The sequence below is a fragment of the Embiotoca jacksoni genome, unplaced genomic scaffold (assembly GCF_022577435.1).
Source record: "Embiotoca jacksoni isolate LCO1_2020_lvr unplaced genomic scaffold, fEmbJac1.0.p SCAF_14, whole genome shotgun sequence".
NCBI classification, from domain to species: Eukaryota; Metazoa; Chordata; class Actinopteri; family Embiotocidae; genus Embiotoca; species Embiotoca jacksoni.
This window is the reverse complement of record NW_027185274.1, coordinates 2,217,131-2,237,358: the sequence shown is the minus strand read 5'-3', so window position 1 is coordinate 2,237,358 and position 20,228 is coordinate 2,217,131. Positions and strand designations below refer to the sequence as shown.

General features: G+C 42.7%; 2 protein-coding genes across 6 annotated transcripts in view; one reads left to right on the top strand and one right to left on the bottom strand.

Moving 5' to 3' along the window:
- The first annotated feature begins 1,669 nt into the window (after nucleotides 1–1,669).
- On the top strand, nucleotides 1,670–7,090 carry LOC138196875 (heat shock protein beta-7-like). Its single transcript, XM_069147266.1, has 3 exons — nucleotides 1,670–1,922; nucleotides 4,266–4,417; nucleotides 6,899–7,090. The coding sequence occupies exons 1-3, from the start codon at nucleotides 1,676–1,678 to the stop codon at nucleotides 7,088–7,090; spliced, it is 591 nt and encodes a 196-aa protein (XP_069003367.1). The 5' UTR covers nucleotides 1,670–1,675.
- An 8,723-nt stretch (nucleotides 7,091–15,813) lies between these two features.
- The window catches only part of LOC138197005 (chloride channel protein 2-like), a 156,665-nt gene continuing 152,250 nt past the window's right edge, over nucleotides 15,814–20,228 (bottom strand). For all 5 annotated transcript variants that reach the window (XM_069147441.1, XM_069147443.1, XM_069147442.1 and 2 more), the window contains 2 exons: nucleotides 19,694–19,780; nucleotides 15,814–16,051 (listed from right to left, as the gene is read on the bottom strand). In XM_069147441.1, coding sequence (XP_069003542.1) covers nucleotides 15,857–16,051; nucleotides 19,694–19,780 — 282 coding nt within the window. In that variant the 3' untranslated portion in view covers nucleotides 15,814–15,856. The remainder of the gene's footprint in view (nucleotides 16,052–19,693; nucleotides 19,781–20,228) is intronic.

The following is a 20,228-nucleotide window of genomic DNA, read 5'->3' as shown; positions in this document are numbered from 1 at the left end:
TGGAAATCCATCCAAACGTTGACAGACCGATATTCCCAGGCTTGCATTTTACATTATATCTAAGATTGAATTTGGAAGAAATTCTGCAAGAATAAATGCATAATTCAAGAAAAAGGTTTCCAGTGCAAACAGCTACATTTCCAGAGTTTCTGCCAGTTGCAACACCCTCACAGCATTTAAATAACTGCAGTGATATTTGCCACACAGTGTCTCGATCAGGGTGCTCACAGAGGAATTCGGAGAATCACGCTTGGTTCGACATCCATTAATTAACGCTCAAAAATACAAAATGGAGCTTCTTTGAAGCTTTGACTTTAAACACCATTTAACCATTTGATTGCTTCTGAATTCAGCCACAGTGCTCAACTGCAGATACACCATCTGCTAGCGGTCAGGAGAGACACTGTGTTCTGGGCTCCAGAGACCATAATGTGCCATGAGAGACTAAAACTATTCCCAGCAGAGACAGTGGACCTCTGGCAGGAGAGCTGAGTAGATGAACTCCTCTACTGCTGACTGCGAGGAGCTGAAGGAGACAGCTGAGTCTCTACATTTTAAAATGTTGTCTCCTTTCTGTTATCCTGCGGTTTCTATTTAGGTCACACCATATAGAGTGAAGATGTTTTTTAAGCCTTAAAAAGGTTTTCAAAGATATACTGCAGAAGATATATTAATGCATGATATTTTACACAAGGACCGATACAAGTGTTCCACCTGAGAGCACAAATTGGGCTCTGTCACGTTGATGTATGCTGCTTGTATTAACTGGCTTGTTTCAGGTTTATAGCTCACACATGAAGTGTCCCCGCTATAAGTGAGGCTACGTTATCCTGGAGGGCAAAATGACGTGCAGCTGGCTGCCATTTCTCACAACCTCGCACAAGAAAACGTATTATGTAAAATGTATTAATATGACAGTCTTGAATGTCATCGTTGATATGTGGCACTGTTTGGAGAACAATTCTGTTGTCAGTAGGAAAATGTCACGACAATTAAAGCTTTTAAAGAGGGAATATAAAGGTTAACCAGTTGCCAGCAAAACATTTTGCACATTTTGTGATTTTTGTGTCTTGAATCTGTTCAGTCAGGAAGCGCTCTGCATTTTAGATGTGTGTTTTAAAGTGTATCTGTTATTCCATTAGCAGGTTAGAAGATTGTTAATGGACATTTGTCTCTTGCATTATTGATGTTGTTCCCATTGTGCACGAGGTGCAGGGTCAGTCTAACAGACGACTTGACAACTACACCACTTTTCTATTTCCGACCACAAACCAGAGGCATCTCCAAGAGCCCCCTTCAGCCTTATCTCTGCAGTGTGTGTGTGTGTGTGTGTGTGTGTGTGTGTGTGTGTGTGTGTGTGTGTGTGAATAAGAAGGGGTCTCCACTGCTTATCACTTTGTCCGTTACATTCTTGGCCCCAGTGGTTTGACAAATTGCCATTTATGGCTAAAGGAAGGACGCAATACAGTATCGCCCCCACTGTGCTCCACTGACCCACAGTGCACCGGCGCTGTATATAAACCCACAGCAGAGACCTCTGGATGCTGAGAGAGAGGTTAATAGCTTTTTGGTAACCCACGTCTTCGACTGTATTTTGCCAGTAGTTTTGGGAACTTGTTTTCTGAGGCTTGGCCTGTGTTTTCAACCTGTGAAAGACCTCTACATATCCTCCGCTATGGCATCTCTGTCATCCTCCAGCCGCAGATCCTCCTCGTCGTACCGCTCGTCATCACGTTACAGCACTTGCAGCTCCTATCGGTCGGAAGGATCACTGGACGGATCATCTGACTCTTTGGACGCCCTTTTCCAGCCTTTTCTTGACTCTGCTGATCACTCCAGTCTGTTTGGAGATGAGGGCCCCGAGGGCCCCGATGGTCTGACCCTCTTCAACCGGCACAGCAGATCCTCTTATGGACACGCTGGTAAGCTGCTGTTGCTACACACGTCAACGTTTCTGTTATCACACTTTATGTAATGCAGTTTACAATTATAATTGGGGATTCATTTACTGCCAAAAAGTTTATAAAGTTATTCTTAATTTGTTAGTTGTCGTTACTTCTTATGTCAGGCTGGTCATTGTTGATTTTGTGGGATGAAATGACAACAGTTAATGGCAGATTTCATCATGCTGATACCGTGTAGCTAGCTTGCTAATAACTTGCTGATGTTACACCAACTCAGTTTTTTTTTTTTATCGTTTCTAGTGAACTCACATGAAGCAGAAATGTTGTTATTAAAGGGGTTTTAATGTACACTGAGCATACATGATACTGTGCAAAAAGACCATAAGTAAAAGGTCGACATCTGTAATGATGACACAGCATCTTGAAACATTTGCAGTGTTGACGTAGTTTTACCCAAATATGACACGGAAATGTGTAAAAATAGACTGCTATTTCATTTTGACACATGCCTGCTTGGTAGGACCTGGACCTGCCAGACTATTGGTCACAGCTTCAGCCTTCACTGTGATTCTGGTCTAGAAACCCTGTTCATATTAAGGTTTGCTCTGCCGCTCTGAAAGGCTGAACAATCAGTGATATGGTGGTCAATACTGATTATTTAAAGACCTTGACAGTGTGGCCAGACCACACATATTTATGCAGTGAATTTAGGTCTGAAAATTCCAGTCTACTTTCTCAGGTTAACTTGCATAACTGTTTGTAATTTTCAACTTTTATATTTTCACATGTATTAGTCCAAGAGAAAATGATTTTTTTAATGTGACTACTTTTGCTCTTCTGAAACCTGCCAGACCGGCTGTGCTTAGTTACAGTTGCTACTGTTAACTTTGTCAGTTAACGCTGACAAATTATTGATTTGAGGGTCACAAGGTATATTAATGTAGACTTATAAATGTTATTTATTTTTTGTTATTGAGAGCTGAAAGGGAAAGGTCAGCTGAGGTTCATCTTCCTTCAGATTAACAGTTGGAGACGAGTCAAGGTGTTAGTCATTGGCACTTCGGTGTCATTTTTCAAGACATAGTGTGGAGGCTTTTCCATTCATTTTGTCCACCAGCGTGAAAGACGCCTCCCATTACAGCAGTGGATTGATTGGGTGAAATATATGGACAAAATGTATTATGGAGAGGACCTGTGGCTCAGAGAGAATCATAAGGGCTCTCTGTATGGTGAGAGAACTAGTCTGCATGGCTCCAGACATTGTCTACTTTGGCCACAATAGATTAATAGCAAGGTGAAAAAAAGATGACAAAAAAGGTGGAGTGTGAAGATAAAACAAAGACGTAATGGAAGTGTTAAAACAGTTATGTTGCCACACAGAAAAAAAGTTTATATTGCTACAGGCAGATTAAAGCATAATCAATAATCAGGCGTAAAATTTGATTTCACTGACTTGGCCCATTTCAGCACCTCGATGAGCAAACTGAGAAGATGATGGTGGTTCTCAAACTTTTACAGAATGTCAAATCAAATAGTAAAGAAGATGCACAAGTGCTTGAGGCTCCTATTTATTAAAAGATTATTTCTTTCCAGATGTGCAGTCAAACACATTTACAGCCCAAACAGAGGCTTCAGCTTCTCTTGGTAAAATATATGAATCCCAAACAACTGAGCAATAAAGCTTGAACACTGTGAATGGAGCTCGAAGGTGCTCCAAATTCAACACATTAATAAGGCATTATTAAATGCTCAATCATTTGTATTTATTGTGTATTTTTAATAAATTAACTGATAATTTGTGAAAGTATTATATCCTTATTTTTATTTCATAACAACAGAGGCGTTTAAACTTAAAATTTTCAGCCAATCACAGCTTCTCTTAATCAAAGAAGCTGAACAAACACTACCGATTTTAGCCAGTTAGCCCACGTTAGCTCGAGCTACAATGCCTCAGTAAATCTGAATAAACCAGCCGACTGCTACTGTAAACAAAAACAGTGCACAGACACAATCACGTCACTTCTCAACAACACTTTAGCAGAAAACCGCTGCACAAATAACTACCAAGCCGTTAGTGTTTACCAGCTAGTTAATTTTGACTCGAAGACTTTTGTAGACTCAGCGGACAGTCGGTTAGTGAGCCCGCTGGAAGCCGAAAGATTAAACAGCTCTTTTATCAGCTTTTCTTACAAAAACTATTAAATCAATCATCTCTGTCTTCTTTGATTGGCTGTTAAACACTACAGGAAACAGTCATACCGCCATGGACTCCACCAAAATAAAAGTTATATATTTATTTCATTGTGAAAGATATTCTCTCAAAGTTCTGATCACGCTGTTTTTTCTCATCAGCTCCTGTAGGTGGCGCTGTGACCGCACGACAGACCAGTACAGGCAGCGGGGTGCGGTGTCTCGGAGACAGCTACTACATGTCAGCTGACGTCAGCCAGTTCGAGCCGCATGACGTCGTGGTGATGGCCTACAACCACAGTGTCGTCATTCACGCCCAGAAAGTGTGTGTGTGTTTTTCTGTGTTTGAATTTCAATTAGCAGAGGTGTGTTTTTTTACTTCTGAGGTGAGAGTGGGAACTAGTAGAGCGTATGTGAATGTGACTGGAGTGTGTTTTACACACACACACACACACACACACACACACACACACACACACTCAATTGTCACATTCATGTGTGTGTGTGTGTGTGAGGATGACTCAGAGGTTCGAATGAACTCGGTCATGTCTGCTGTTTGACTGCCACATTTAAGAGGGCAGTGAGTTGCACTTTGAAGTTTGGATTCGTCTGCAGCCTCAACAGTGCTGAATAATATTTAAGTCAGCAGGTGAATCATGATCCAGATCTGCTTTAAGCTTTTATTCATATAAAATGACTGATTCTGACGCTAATCAATGCGACAGTTGCTGCTTTAGTGTCAAAATAATGAGTCATTCCAGTTCATGTTTTGATCAGTGTAAGATAAGTTTGAATTTTGACTGACTGATTGTTTAATTTATCCGGTAAAAAACTCCTACTGTAGGATTTCCAGCTTCTTAAATGGGTGAACAATGTTTTTCAACTTGGTGTCAGACATTGTTTGAGGTCCCTTTCAAACAAGGTGAATGGACGTTGTTTTGAGATCTGAAAAGTGAAGTGTTAACATGCAATACCACTGAAGGCCACTAGAGGGCCGGCTCCATAAAACTTCTGGTTCCGATAGACTACCATTCAAAGAGTGTCTACTTTTCTAATGAAATTAAAAGTCATTAGATTGACACCAGTCATTCTGGTGTCATGAGAAACATTCACTCCTGCTGATCAGTTTTCTGGTGGTCCTTCTGAAGATAATTCCAGAACTGATTAGATATTAGGCCTCAAAGAGAGGTAGGTTTGGGGGCCTGTCTGTTTTGAGTGACAGGCCTGTGGTGTAGTCAGGTTTCCAGTATAGGCATAGTGTCCTCCGGTTCGCAGTCAGATCCACCCGTCACCCCAAATATGGTCACTTCTGGCTCTAAAAAAACAAGATGGCGTCGGCCAAAATGCCTGACTGGAGGCTTCAGAAAGACAGTTCACAATCCAATGTGTGACTTTACGGTGGCTTGCCATCCGAGTTCATCAGACAATTAGAGGGATCAGAAAGAAAATACACATTTTTGTTTCATACAGTTATGTCCACCTCTTCAGGTCTCAGGACGTCCTTTAAATGCAACAATTTTGAAGAATACACAAACCTTAATTAAACTGACACCCATTTTAATGTCTTAAGTATTGTAATCCTTAAAATATATATTTTTAAAAAGAGTTTATGTTTTCTGTAGAATAGTATTTAAGTAAGTGTACTGAAGTATCAGAAGTGAGATAAGTCTTTATGCAGAATGGTCCTTTCTTGAGGGTTATAGTATCAGGTACATTAGGCACATTATATTACTGGATCATTATTACTGATGTAATGTTGCTGTATTTAAAATATCTGATAAGTTCCCATGACATAAACTGATCATATGTTTTCTAGGTTAAATCTTTCTTCAAATCAACTCAACGAGATACAGTGGCTTTCAAGTCTATGTAAAAAAGTAGAGTTTGCCTCTGAACTATGCAAATGTAAAGTAGCCTAAAATAGAAGAATTCAAGTAAAGCAGAGCCTCAAACTGGTCTAAATGTACTTAGTTACTCTCCAGCACCGATGGTAAGTAGACATTAATTGATTTCTCAAGCTAAAACGGTTGGATAAATCAATAATGAAAACATGATTAGTTGCAGCCCTCGTGTACACACCACTGCAGATAATAAGACAACATCAGTGTCTTTTTAGAAATCAGCAGTGATTGATTGGTGCTACAATGACTTCTTGGGGAATGATGTCTCACATCCATCACGTCAGACTCAGACGTGTTCTGTCAGTTGATCTGCTGAGCTGCAGCTCGCTCTCCGTCCTGTCTCCTCGCTCTCTGTCTTCACCCATGGTTTGATGCTAATCATGTTTAAAGGGTGAGAGAGTCCCAGATGACGGAGGAGGATGAGGAGGAGGATGAGGATGAGGAGGAGGATGAGGAGGAGGAGGAGGAGGAGGAGGAAGAGCCTGTGCTGCACTGCGGGCAGATCATTTTAACAGGGGTCAGCAGACAAACTGGCAAAAATCCCAAAACCGTTCAAGTCGCCTTGAAGACCTGTAACAGCAGAAAAGCGTCTTCAGAGAGAACTCGTCAGAGTTCATTTCCTTCTCCCGTGTTTCCCCTCTCTCTCTCTCTCTCTCTCTCTCTCTCTCTCTCTCTCTCTCTCTCCAGCAGCTGAGCAGCGCTGACCTCTTTGCTTCTCTCTCTTTTCACTCCTTCTCGCCTTCCTTTCTTGCCCTCGCGCCTTCCCTGGCTCTGTTGCTCTTCTCACTTTCTCCGTCCGTCCTCCAGCGCTCGGTGACCTTTCTTTTCATCACCCCTTACTTCCCAGCAGCACACAGATCAATCCCTCCTCTCTGCCACTGACTTCCTGTCTCCGTCCTTCAGGTTATGGATGATGGAAGTGTCAGTGACACATTTACCCATAAGTCCCTGTTCCCAGAAGATATGGACCCACTGACAGTCGCCGGGACCCTGAACCCTGACGGTACTCTGGTAGTGAGCGTTCAGCGGACCGTAGCGCTGGACGGGCCGGAGCCCCCGGGCGTCCCCACCTACCGCAGTGAGGCTCACCTTTGACCTGTGTCCTCATAGTGCTTCTCATGGCACCTCATCTACCACTGTTACATGGTGACCGTGTTAGTGAGGTACAATCACCTGTCAATAATGGCATCAGAATAAAACTGAATTAAGTCTGTGGATATTTATTTAAGTTGATTCATGACAACATATTTCAAACATGTCTGGCCAGGATGCAGTGACATTTAATATTAATAATAATTAGTGATTAATAAGTATTATTATGATTATCAGTGGTGGCGTCCTGGCCGAAGTTAAGTTTTCCCTTTATAATAAGATATTTTTCTGTAAATGCTCCTCTAACACCATCATCTAAAGTTGCATAACGTTTATACAAAATCACACAAAATCATTCAGACAGATTGTTGATTAATGCAACTTTTAGTTCCTGAAACTAATATCCAGGAACTTTCCTTCGGCCCTTTATTATCTTTATCTGTCCTGAAGATTAGTCAAATAAATTTCAAAAAGCAGCACCTTCATGACAGAACAAAATGAGGGCGACTAGAATTCAATTTTAAAGTTGAGCTTCTAATAGAATAATAAAATTCCTGCAGGATTTCTTCCTCTACAAATGCTAAACAAGGCTTCACCATCGGTCATCATAGGACTTCTTCTGCAGCTCCATGTTGTCGTGTAGAAACACAACGAACAAAAAAGATGGATCGATAGATCAAATAAAATGCAGCTAAAAACACGAGAGTGCTCGAGAGAAAGCACCACCAACCCCGAGCAGAAACGTTTTGGTGCAATAACAAAGGCTCCACTGTTAGAGAAACCGAGTTCCTCCTGAAACATACAATGTTTGGGACACAAGTAGTGTGTCTCCAACATGATAAAACAGATCCACTCCTATTTTAATGAGTCCAGCTGTGTGTGTTTACACTTCAGCTCGATTTTATGGGCATAATTACAGTGTGTATTGTGCTCTGAAACGCTGAAACGCAGGTGACCTACAGCTCAAACTGAGCCTGAACGCATCCTGTATAGACGCACGTGGAACAATAGGAGCTGCTGATCATGCTGAACCTTTTTTCTTAGACATGGTGTTAGTTCCCGGGGAAAGTTCCTGTGGTGGAAACGCTGCAGTAAGTGTCACGCTGGAAAGGGAAAATAAAATAAGGTTTTTCTGACCCTCAACTTTCTACAACTTCAATCAGTAATATCAAAGCCAACATGTATAGAATTTTCATGATTATGTAATGGTTCAGAAAGTCTTGAAGATTTTTTTTGTCACAGAATATTTCAACACTTAAAGCAAAGACTGGTGCACTGTGTGCTGCTTTAAACCCATGAAGTCAGTGTTGTATTTTTGGTATAACATAAATGCTCTAAAAATGCATGTTTGACTTGAATGCTCTTTGTATTTGAACAATGTAACTCCTCTATTTCTTCATGTTCATCTTGTAAATTTAATGCATTCAGACTGCAAGAAATCACTAACTTATATCTATGGTGTCAAAGACTTTTTCTTTTTCTTCGACTTGTAATAAATATGTGTTTCTACAAAAATGGAATAGAAGAAGCGTTTGTTAATTATAAGGGTTGTTTGATTGTGTATTTCCCACCTTCATCACTGATCAGAGGGCAAACATGAGTCTTACTGCACTTCACTCAACACTGTCCAGCACTGATGGCAAACTAGGCTAACAACAAACCAATAATAATCTAGATAACTTAAATCTGGAGCCTGTCATCAACTCCTGGACATGCACAAACACACACAGCTTTGAATTACAAAAATCTGTCGGGGTACATGAGTCCCGGTCCCATAAGCCTGACCCTCACCAGTCTACCTGCAGCCAGGCTGTTAACCAAAACCAACGTCACTCCCATCCTCCCATCCCTTCACTGCTTCCTGTCAAATACAGAATCGATTTTAAGATGCTGCTCATCACTTACAAGTCCCGGCATGATCTTCCACCGTCATACATATCCAAACTTTTTCATCCCTATTTGTGAATATAGTCATGTATATATGTTGGTTATTGCTCTGTTTGTATAATCTGTCCAGTTTTAAAAGATGCAACATCAATAAAACATGTACTGTAGGTTGATAGATGTGTAACCAGTTACATCTCATTGGAGGACTGGAGAAACCGGAAAAAAAATGATTGTATGTGCTTCAGATTATATTTACATCAATATGCACCTGAATATGGAGAGAGCAGAAAGGAGTGGCAGGAGGTTGTGAAAAGTGCTGGAGCACAACAAAAAGTGTCGATACATAAAAGAGTAAAATGTAGAAGTGTTGCTGGCGGTGAGTCCCAGCCTGCCTCGCTCTGATAGAGGGAGAATGCAGTGCAGTTTTAGTCTGGCTGCACCGACTGTGACTCACAGCTTCAGTGTTCTTCGCTGTGGATACAGTCTGTTATCTCGGCCCGCGTTAGCGTTTGTCCCACCCCTTCTTCACTGTGACTGGACGGCCGGTGACAGTGACGAGCACAGCGTTGACCATTTTTAACTCAGGGTGACCAGAAAAAAAAAAGAAGAACATTCAACGCTGAGGGCAGAATAAACACTCAGCACCTCGTGAAGCTGCTGGCGTTCATTAAAATAATTCAAAAAATATGCTTTACTCAGTAAAGGGTAGTTGCAGCGGTGGCAGAGCACCGGCCGGTTGTGATTCATGCTGATTGGTTAAAATTACGCCCAATTGAAACGCCCAATTCCCAGCACGCCCAGAAAGATGGATGGAGAGCAATTGGGTCTGGTTCGGACCAGACTATGTCTGCACCTCTTAACAGCGATTACATCTATCAGCCTCCGGATGCAACAAGTACTTCCTCCGCTGTAGTTTTTGGGAGCAGCAGGAAGACTTTTTTTTTCCAAGTGACACCGTTATTTAATATTCATCAGAACGAGGGCTGCGTCAGCACGGACAGATGGTGCTCCACTCAAGTGCTTCGGACCTCCTTCATCACAAAACACAGATCCAGTTTAATGAGAGCAGATACGACATCGTTTTCAATTTTGTTCTGACTCTTCTTTAACCTTTCATTCTCTGTGTTGAATCCCTCTCACACACAGATAAAGTCACACAGCTGCGAGGTGTTGGTGTCACATCACCGCTGCTGGAGAGATTATAGTGGATTACAGATTATATGGGAGGTAGAAACCGGAACAGAGACTTCAATAATATACAAAACCATACACACACACACCAGCAAGCCCAAATCTCTTGAGATCTGGTGCTCCCACCTCCAACTCACCGAGGGACAGAGCTGCAGCCTACTTAACGAACAAACTCACTTAGCTCATTAAGATTTTAGCGCTGCACTCCCCCCATCTCAATCCATATGCTCTCCTCTCTTTCAAAAACAGCAAAACAACAGCATGAAGAATGAGTGTCTGTGTGTCAGCATGTTGGGAATTTGTAAAAAGGAGAGAGCAGGAAAACACTGACGAACAAGCAAAAAGCACAAAGAAACAAGACCCGGCCGAAACATTCAACATGGCTGGACTGTGTGTGAAATACCGGAGGGCTTTTAATTAGAAAATCCGGTTTGATGGCTTTCAGACAACCAGTCCAGCCCGTTATCACGGCAAAATGTGAAATAGACACGCCCCTCCACTACAGCAAAATGTGAAATAGACACGCCCCTCCACTACAGCAAAATGTGAGATAGGCACGCTTTGGCCTCTGTAGGCGTGACAGTTTCACGATTTCCTGTAGTGGATGAAAATGAAACCTACTGCATGCATACAGCCATGTGATTTACAGGAAAATATAACTTGTAGGAAAAACACATGGTTGGGGTTAGGAAACAAAAAACAATTCAAGGATAACTCTCGGAGTCAAACCTTTGCCTCCTGCATTGCAGTCTCTGACTCATGCCACCAGGTCGCCCCTCTTGCCTCCTATAACGCTGAAAACTGTCCTTTGTGTTTGTCACATGATCCTTCGTTACCTAACTTTACATGTGTAAGTTTCCCACCTACATAACGTGAAACTGTCACGGCTAACTATATCACATTTTGCTGTAGGGGAGGGGTGTGTCTATTTCTTGCTTTGCGGTGATACTGGGTTGCTCCGAGCGATGTTTCTTACTGAGCCAACTGTTGGGTTAAACACTCCCAAAGGAAAAGCAGCACTAGCAGATGTTTTAGTTCAGTTTCGAGCTGCGCTGCTGGAACCGATGCACTTGACCCGACTTCGATATCTTTTAATTTTTTATGTTTACAACACCTCAGCAGCTGTATTGAACATGAAGGTTTCACAACCTGAAGTAGGCTAGAAGCACCTCTCTCTCACATGTCAACACCCGTCTGATCAGGACACTCAGCACAGGTCAGTATTTATTTAATTGCCTATTTATACATTCTGGTTGCTTTGCAGTTCATCCTTTTACTCAATTTGATGATTTCATTTAACTTTTTTTTTCCATTTCCCGTTTCCTCCTTACCGATCTACATGTCAGAGAGATTTGTCAGTTCCTCTGTTTCTGTATTCTTTTATTTGCCATGCAGTCTTTTATTGTTTGCACATGAAGTGGAGGGTGTGTGTGTTGGGGGGGTGTATTCTATTTTGTGTCTTTAACAAGTACTTTGTGTTAAAATGTATTTTTATGAAAAGTGGTATATAGATAACATCTAATTGATTAATTGATGGGGCAGTGTGCAAAAAAAACATCCACAGTCAAGTTCATGTGGACAAGATGCTCTTCTCTGTTGCAGTTTGTATCTCGACAAAAAGTGTTTTTTCCAAAAAGATGTCTTGCAAAGAGATCAGTAAATCCAAACTAATACAAGTTGTATTCATTCAATTTTAGTGTACAAATTTGGAGAGGACAGCAGCGAGTGTTAAATGAAGCACCTCTCATCCGACCAAAATCCGGAGTCAGGAACAAATAAAGCCTTTGACTCTCGGTGCTTTAAAAAGATGAGCAAATCTGAACAATATTGTGGCGTTGCTGTGCGCCTCCCCCACTGCGAGTAGCAGCGAGACAAAAACAACACTCCAGGTGCTTTCCAGCTGTCGCTGCAGAGACAGAAGAGCTGCTGCAGGAGAAGTGGAAACCTCAGAGATGAAAATCAGAGACCAAACGTTCTCCATGGCGTTGCTTGTTTGTTAAAATCTCATTTATTCATCACTGATATACAAAAACAATGTTTCATTTTTCGGTGTGAAAAATAGCTCTGGATTTTGTTCTGCTCCGTCTGGTTTTGCAGTAGTGGAGGCCTCCAGTATGTACAATGTGCAGTCCCAAAGGAGTGGATGGAAGAGTCCCCTCAACAGCTGATGTGAGGACGTGGTCTAATCGAAGCCCCTCAGACTGAAGAGAGGACGATAAGACTGATCTGTGTCAGTGCTCGGGGCGGGAGGGGCAAACAGTCCATGCAGCAGGGTTCACCACAGACGGCGAAGGTTCCCCAAAAGCCAAAAGGAGGAGTCCAAGCCTGTTTTCTTGTGCGAAACATTTAAACGCTGATTCTACGGAGGCTTTTGGGAAACCTTCCCCTTAAAACCGTCATCCCGACATCTCCTCGTCACACGCAGGCTCCCGTGCGAGCGTCGGTTCTCCTCGTATACATACATCTTTTTACACTTTTCAGGTTTCTTTACAAAAATAAGGTTATCTTGCATTCATGTCATCGATTCAAACTGGATTACAAAGTGAGATGAACACCTGTTATTGCACAAATTGATTACCCACAAGTAGATCATCCGTAAAAAGAATGAGAACAAAAAAACCCACAACAAAATGTACAACTTCTTCTGATTAATACGGATTAATAAATATGCATCTACCACGGTGTGTGTGTGTGTGTGAGAGAAATGAAACACTGAAATGTGTGCGGAGAGGGGAAAGGCTCTGGCAACAGGCAGAATCATGGAAATCGATGAAAAGCGCAAACAAATGAACAGAACCAAATCAGTGGATCTCGGTCAGTCCTCAGTGTGAGCAGATATGAGGAGAGAGAGAGAGAGGGATGGGGGGGTGAGGGGGGTGACGACGAGAGGTTGCCATGGCGATAATTGCACACCGCACTGTGAAACATCATCCGCCCCACTTCCATACTTGCATGTGTGTGTGTGTGTGTGAAAAGTGCCTCGTCTACATGACTGGAGAAGCGGCTCCTAACACCTGGGTGTGGATTGCTTCTTGCCGTTGATAAAGAAGAGGAGGCACCTGTGGAATGAACATGTCAACACCAGACCGCCTGCTGGTCCCCATCAACGTTTACGTCCTCCGGATTTACATGTTCCATGTTTCGCCATCAGGCAGCCGTTTGCGAGCCTTCACCCAGTTATTTGCATTTTTTTTTTTTTTAAACAAATAAATGTATTTAATAGTGGAAATGTTTCAGACAGCGTGTTAAAAGATACAAAAACACAACAGAACAGCATGAAAATCAACTTGAAAAATCATCAAATGTGACAAAAATACAACAGATTTCAGAAAACAAGCCCCAAATCTCTTCCAAGAAAAGAAACATCAACAAGTCAGGATTGGTTAAGTCATTAAATTATGATTTTATATTACAGGAATGATATTAAATATATTAATCTGTAAGCATACGTAAGCTAAAGACCCCGCCTCCAGTTTAAAATTGAAGGAATAAAGCTCGCTGGATGAGAAGAAAATGCCGGAGAAAATAAGAGAGTACAGGCACAAGATGGCAAACCGAGGACGACGTCATTCTTTCGTCCCATATTCATTTACTGTCGAGCTTTTCTTTTTGATACGTTTTGGTCATATAAAACAAATCCCACATGCGCTCTCTCTCATGCAAAAGCCATGCTGTATCACCGTGAGCATTTTTTTAAATGTATTTTAGGGGTGCTTCGCGAGGCAAGACGCCACCCGACAAAAATAAAACCCGAGCAAGTGAAAGTGAATTCGCGCGAGTGTGTTTAAGGCCTCCAAACTGGTGGAAAATTCTGTGAGAATTAACCTCGAAATGTCCCCAAATGAAATCAAATAGAAAATGGGTGCGTCTTAAAGGATGGGTTTGCGGTCAGTAGCTAACACAAGTAAAAAAAAAAAAAAAAAAAAAAAAAAAAAAAATTGGAGTGGAAAAGATGGAGGGTTGTATGAAAGAGAAAAACAAATCGATGTTTCTGTGTGGATGAGCAGACGAGCCTGCAGCTTTATGGCAGACGTGAATTATTAAACACAAAGTACTTTCCGTCATATCAGAAATCAGAAACCGCCCTGCCGTTAAAAACATGGATGCCTTCCCGGTTTAATTGGTAGAAGACGTTGGGTCGTAGCTGCGGCGGTGATTAACGCGGTCAACTTGCTGGATCTCCAGTGATTACACTACATGTTGGAACGCTCCCTGTTGGTCACCGTATGGATTTCCTTCAGTGGTTTTTACACCACTAAATCTCTCCGCTCACTCCAACGATGCCTCGGCATTAATCAAGCCGTCGTGGAGCGGCGTGTGCGTGGACGACGCCGTGTCCCTCGCCTCGCGGGCCGTGACATCACACTGGATAGCTGTTGGCGCTGTGTCTCTGATACAAAGTAATTGGGGTTAGCTAACATGGCGATCAAAGGCAGATTGATGAGAGGGCTCAGAGCAGCTGGTTAGGTAATGATGTCTTCATTCTTTCAGCCATCCATTTGCTCCCTGGTCTCCCTCCCTCCCTCCCTCCCTCCCTCCCTCCTTCCCTCCCTCGCTTCCTGCCCTCTCCATCCTTCTCTGAAACGCTTATTAAGAGCTATATTTAGATAGGCAGAAAAACCTCGAGTCTCCGACTGCATGGCAGCGTTTGTGTGCGTTTGTGTGCGTCTTGGTGATGCGAGGCTGTGGCTACAGCGTGAAAGGAGTGTGCGTTATGAAAGGGGCTACAGGTGCCTCCGTCGCTGCCAACAGGCATGTCTGCTTGCATAGGCTGGACTCTCCACCTGACCAGTAAGACTCGCAGTGAAGGGACGACGACAACACGGGAATAAAACAGGAACACACAGAAAACTAAGGCATCTGTCCCCCCCCCCCCCCTCATGAGTACGTCAGTGGGACAAACTGTCGTGTAATTTACAAAGATATGGACAATTCCAGTCGAACCCAGACCACCTGATCAGTCTGAAATAAACGTTATTCAAGCAGGAAAACAGGAAATGTGTCCGAAAGGCAATAAAAAAAATCCTATAAGAAATAGTCGTCTGCTACCTCCCTCCTCACGCACACTCACACTCTCTCGTCCCATACACTCACACTTCCAGCACACGCATACATTACAGTATTCTTCCTCGTCATCACTGCTGAATTTCTCTGCTGAAGTGGAAGACTCGTTCAAAAGGTAAGGTCCGAACTTTGATCCCGACTCTAAAGATACACAAGCTAAAACAAAGACTGCTAAAAAAAACAACAACAACATCCCTTTTTCCCCCAACCCAGTCACAGCTCCCTGTTGGACTCAACATACACGTGTCATTTCTTTTTCTTTTTTTTTCTTTTTTGCCCGAATCCACATTCGCTGTGCTGTGGGTTCCGAAGGGTAAATGGAGAGCAGGGCACAGGTTGAGTTGTGACCCCGCGGAGTGTCTGGCTGGGTCAGTGCAAGGCTCCTGGAGAGAAAAAAAGTGGTTGGTCTGTGAAGCAAAGGAGGTTGGGTGGAGGGGGAGGAAGAGGAGCAGATGAGGGGAGAGGTGAGGAGGATGCTGGCGTAGCAAAAGAACTCTTTACAGAATTAAATATTGATCCTAAGCCCTGAGGATTTTTGCATGTTTGTGGCTTTGGGAGATAAAAGACCACTATGCCTCCTCTTCCTCCTCTTCCCCAGCCTGGTCTCCTTCCTCCTCGACTTCCCCCTCACTGGGACTTCTCGTCGGACTCGGAGGGGGTGTGTTCGCGCGGCAGCGACATGCTCTTGTGGCGGTCCCACAGCTTGTGCAGCTCGGTGGCCTCGTTCTCGCTGCTGCTGGTGCCGCTGTCCCGGAAGCTGGCGAGAGGCGGACGCACCTTCACACCTTTTACCGTCACCGAGCCCTCGATGGCTTTGCGAAGCTGGATGAAGAAAGATGAGACAGTTAGAAGAGAAGGCACAAAAAGAGCCCAACTCAAGCAGGTGGCACCTCGATAAAAAGAAACTTTTATAGGATCAATTTGATAGCGTAAAAGTTTGTTCAACAAAAGTGCTGAGGTATAAAGTGTGTTTGTTTTGCTTTCAGCCCATCATCAGTTTCTGCTACAGCACATTTAGAAGTCCTCAACAGATGGGGTTTGAAAGGGACACAAAACACTACCAGCTGTTTTGCAACAAGTCATGTGATGCAAAAGTTAATCCAAAGTCCTCTTGTTTCAAGAAGTTTATAGAGTGTGTTGTTTTCTTGATGGTAGTACAGTAATTGTACCAAAACATATATTCCTAATTTTGATATATGAAAAAAAATGTAATAAACTTCACTGAAAGACAGTTAAATTCAGTCCTTTGGGTTTAATATTTGGGTTTTGATCTGTTTCACACCATATTGGTTCCATTGCACTGGATGGGAACAGTGTGCATCAACAGCACACTTACATTGACCATATTTAGTCATCGTACTGTCTGGTTTAACTATTTCTACATACTTTAAGCCTGCTTAATACAAGGTTTGGATAAAGTAAGAATATATGCGCTCTGTGGTACATTGTTTTACTCACACCGTCTTGCTATGCTGCTCTGCCTACAGTTTCGGACTATGTGGCCCTTGTGGGACCAGAACCGATAACCCTGACACTGCCCTGGCCGTACTCTGCGGTCCAAGATCATGGCAGGAGTTTACAATCTGATGCAAAGGGAAACAAGCCATTTTTTTTTTATTTCAGATTGGAATCTGTTTTTCCCAGAATATGGTGGAGAGAGAGGTCACGGTCAGAGGGCGGTGTGCACTGGAGAGGGAGGTCAAAGCGACTCGCATTTTTTGCTGCCATTTGTCAAAACATTTGACAGAATAATGATTGTACACGTATTAATCTCTGGAGCCCTCCTTGCCACATACGCACAGCAGAAATGAAGGCAGATTAGAACGTCCATACACAGCTCAGACATGTCTCTGCCACAGTACATACAGTACTGCAGTGTGTCTTCCAGAAATGTTCAGGAAAACAAGACTGTCGGAGACAATTACCGTCGGTATTACCAAAGGTCTCCTGGTCTGGTCAAACACAATTGCACGAACTAAAATGTTGATAAGTGAGCACAGTAGGTTCACTTTGATTTCTGTTCATGTTTTACGCAGCCTTCAGAGATGCAGGTCCTGTTCTGTTTGAAAGCAGTTTGAGGTTTTGTGAGTGCCTCCCACAGAACTTATAATATTTACCTGTATATACTATATAACATGTATGAACATGTGCTACATGTTTGCCCAGATAGTCAACCTTTGACAAAAAAAATGTAAGATATTGTTTCAGGTGTTATTATGAGAACCCCTGAAACCAAAGGAGGTAGCTCTAGAAGTCTCTAACAACATTTCTTGAAAAATAGTCTTTATAAATATTTCCTGATTATAATTATTTGTTTCATTTTGGATGTGTGGCCTTCAGGCCAAAAACAAAAAAATGGCTCCAATATATTTCATATTTGTTACTTAGTAGGAATAACAACAAAATAAAATTCATACTAATTTGTGGCTTACAAGTTCTGAAACAAGCAATGCTTAAGCTGACATTTCTATTTCAACTGTTTATCCACAACATTTAATTAACAATTTCAGCCATAATATTTAGCTATTTTAACCACTTATACATTACTTTTGTCTGTTTATTGACTAAATCTATTTCCAGTTACTCCGAACTATTTAAAGCATTTGTCTGTTAAATCTGACTCACAGCAAACTGTTTATTTCAGGCTTTACTTTTAGCTAACCATTTGAATTTTTTGTCCATTACTTTTAGCAACGTCAGCTCTTTATTTTCTGCTTCAAGGTGTCTGAATTTTTCATTTATTACTTTTAGCTAACTATTTCAACCATTTAGTCGCTTCTTTTAGCTGTTTGAATTGTTTATTCGCTACTGTCAAGCTGTTTCAACCATATATATTATAAAAAGCTTCTGCCAGTCTTATCTTTCTACATTGAGTCTCTCTTTAATAAAGGCCGCCGGTAATTGAGTATTTGAAGTCCAACAAGTGAAGAGTTGTAACCAAAGGGCAGTCAGGGCATTTTTGTTTCCCACCGTTCAGAGCGAGACAGACAGAGAGAGAAAACACACCACTTACCACTGTCCTTCACCCCTTCAGTAATGACTTCATATAAACAGTACGTTTCTGCTGTGATTACACAGCGCCCATGTGATCATAGATCTTTTCCCCGACTGTTGTTGCTGGGAACCGTAGACGTCACGTGTGAAAAATAGGCGAGATGTCTATTCTCTAGGTGACGCACCGCATTAGCATCTCACGCAGGCTGTGGCTGTTTCCACCTGATAACATGGGCACATAAATGAAAATGAAGATGCACACACCACACGGATGCTTTGTCAGCTAGTTTGAACTACATGCAGAATTCATTTAGCAACAGACGACCCAGCCTCTTCTTTTTTCTGTCTCTTTGATCCAGAGAGCAAAGCATACATTTTAATTTACTGATAGATTAAAATATTTTTTATGAACCTGTATGGGTTTATATGATCTCCCGTTATTCACTGTCTTTAACACGCTGGAGCTACGTGAAAGTTTGCCACAACAGTGTTGTTCATCTGATCTCCGTCTGCTCTCTGTTAAAAAGAGTATTATTGAATTCAGTGTTTGGCCAGGCCAAGTTAGCCATTCGTCTGATAGAGGGAAGGATTTGGGTGCTACAGATCCTGTGGCAGCACTGAAAATAACAGCATCTGCACGCTGTGGGGTGGAAAATAACGCACGACTAAAATGCACACCAACATCCCCGTGACTCTCTCCTCTTCCATACGGACCAGAGAGGCGGTGATATAACAGTGTGTTTGTGACAGGCAGGCAGACTGGGAGAGGCCGGAGCTTTATCTGCCTTGGCTGGCTGTTTTTGTCTGCTGGTGGAACACAGAACAAAAAAGCCTAAATGTCAGGGACGGGCAAGCAGCACTGCACTTAGCAACAATCCTCTCACCACTTCCTGGCCAATTCACAAAGAGCGAGGGGTTTTCAGTTGTTTGTGAGGCAGGAGAGATGGAGAGGGCGAGAGAGAGAGGGAGAGAGGGGGAGAGAGAGAGGGGGAGAGAGAGGGAGAGAGGGAGAGAGGGGGAGAGAGAGAGGGGGAGCCGAGAGCAGACAGAGACAATAGATGGAGACAGCAATATTAAGCAGCCTTTTGTCTGTCACAGTACATAACAGGCAACGGGAGGAGGAATCATTAATGACGACTGAAATGTCTCTCTGAGCATGTATGTGTATGTGTGTGTGTGTATGTGTGTGTGTGTGTGTGTGTGTGTGTGTGTGTGTGTGTGTGTGTGTGTGTGTGTGTGTGTGGTGCAGCGACAGCACTCCTGATGATATTGACAGTGGTTTTACAGTTATGAAAGCGGTGAACATGCTTGCCAGTGTGAATGATGAATGCCACAACTTTTCACATGATGCTGGGTGTCAAAAAACGAAAGATGAACTTCAGGTGACATTTAACCGTGAAACACCTGATGAAGTGATTAACGATGTGCCATGATTAGGTGAAAAACGCTACGGCACAGAGTGACTCTCACCTCTTTGAGGGAAACCACTCCGATGAGGCGTCCGATGCTGGTGACGTAGGCGTGGTCGAGGCCCAGCAGGGAGAAGATGGTGTGGGTCTGCAGGAGAACAGCAAAGGACAGTGGAGATAAGCGGTAGTAAAAACCAGAGAGAGTACTGTGATGGGTTCATAGTCAAAACAGAAAATGAAGCTCAGTTAAGGAAATGCACCACCGGCTTCAATTATCCAACTCTAACAACTTCACCCACATTGGATCCCTTTAACTAGTGAAATGTTCAGCTCAATGGGATACGATCACTGTGGGACATACTGACTGTCCTCATGTCTTTAAACTGTTGAATACCTGCTTCTAATGACGAAAGGCTGTGCTCTCCAGTCAAAGCCAGATGAAGATAAAGATTAGATTGTAGATGGAAAACACTTTGTTATTATTATTGTATGTCTCCGGCCATAGAGCTGCATGTCTCTGCTCTGTGATCGTCGTCTCCACCAGCAGTTCTTCTCTTGTATCTCTATGCTGTCCTTTTCTCTCTCTGCTCTCCTCT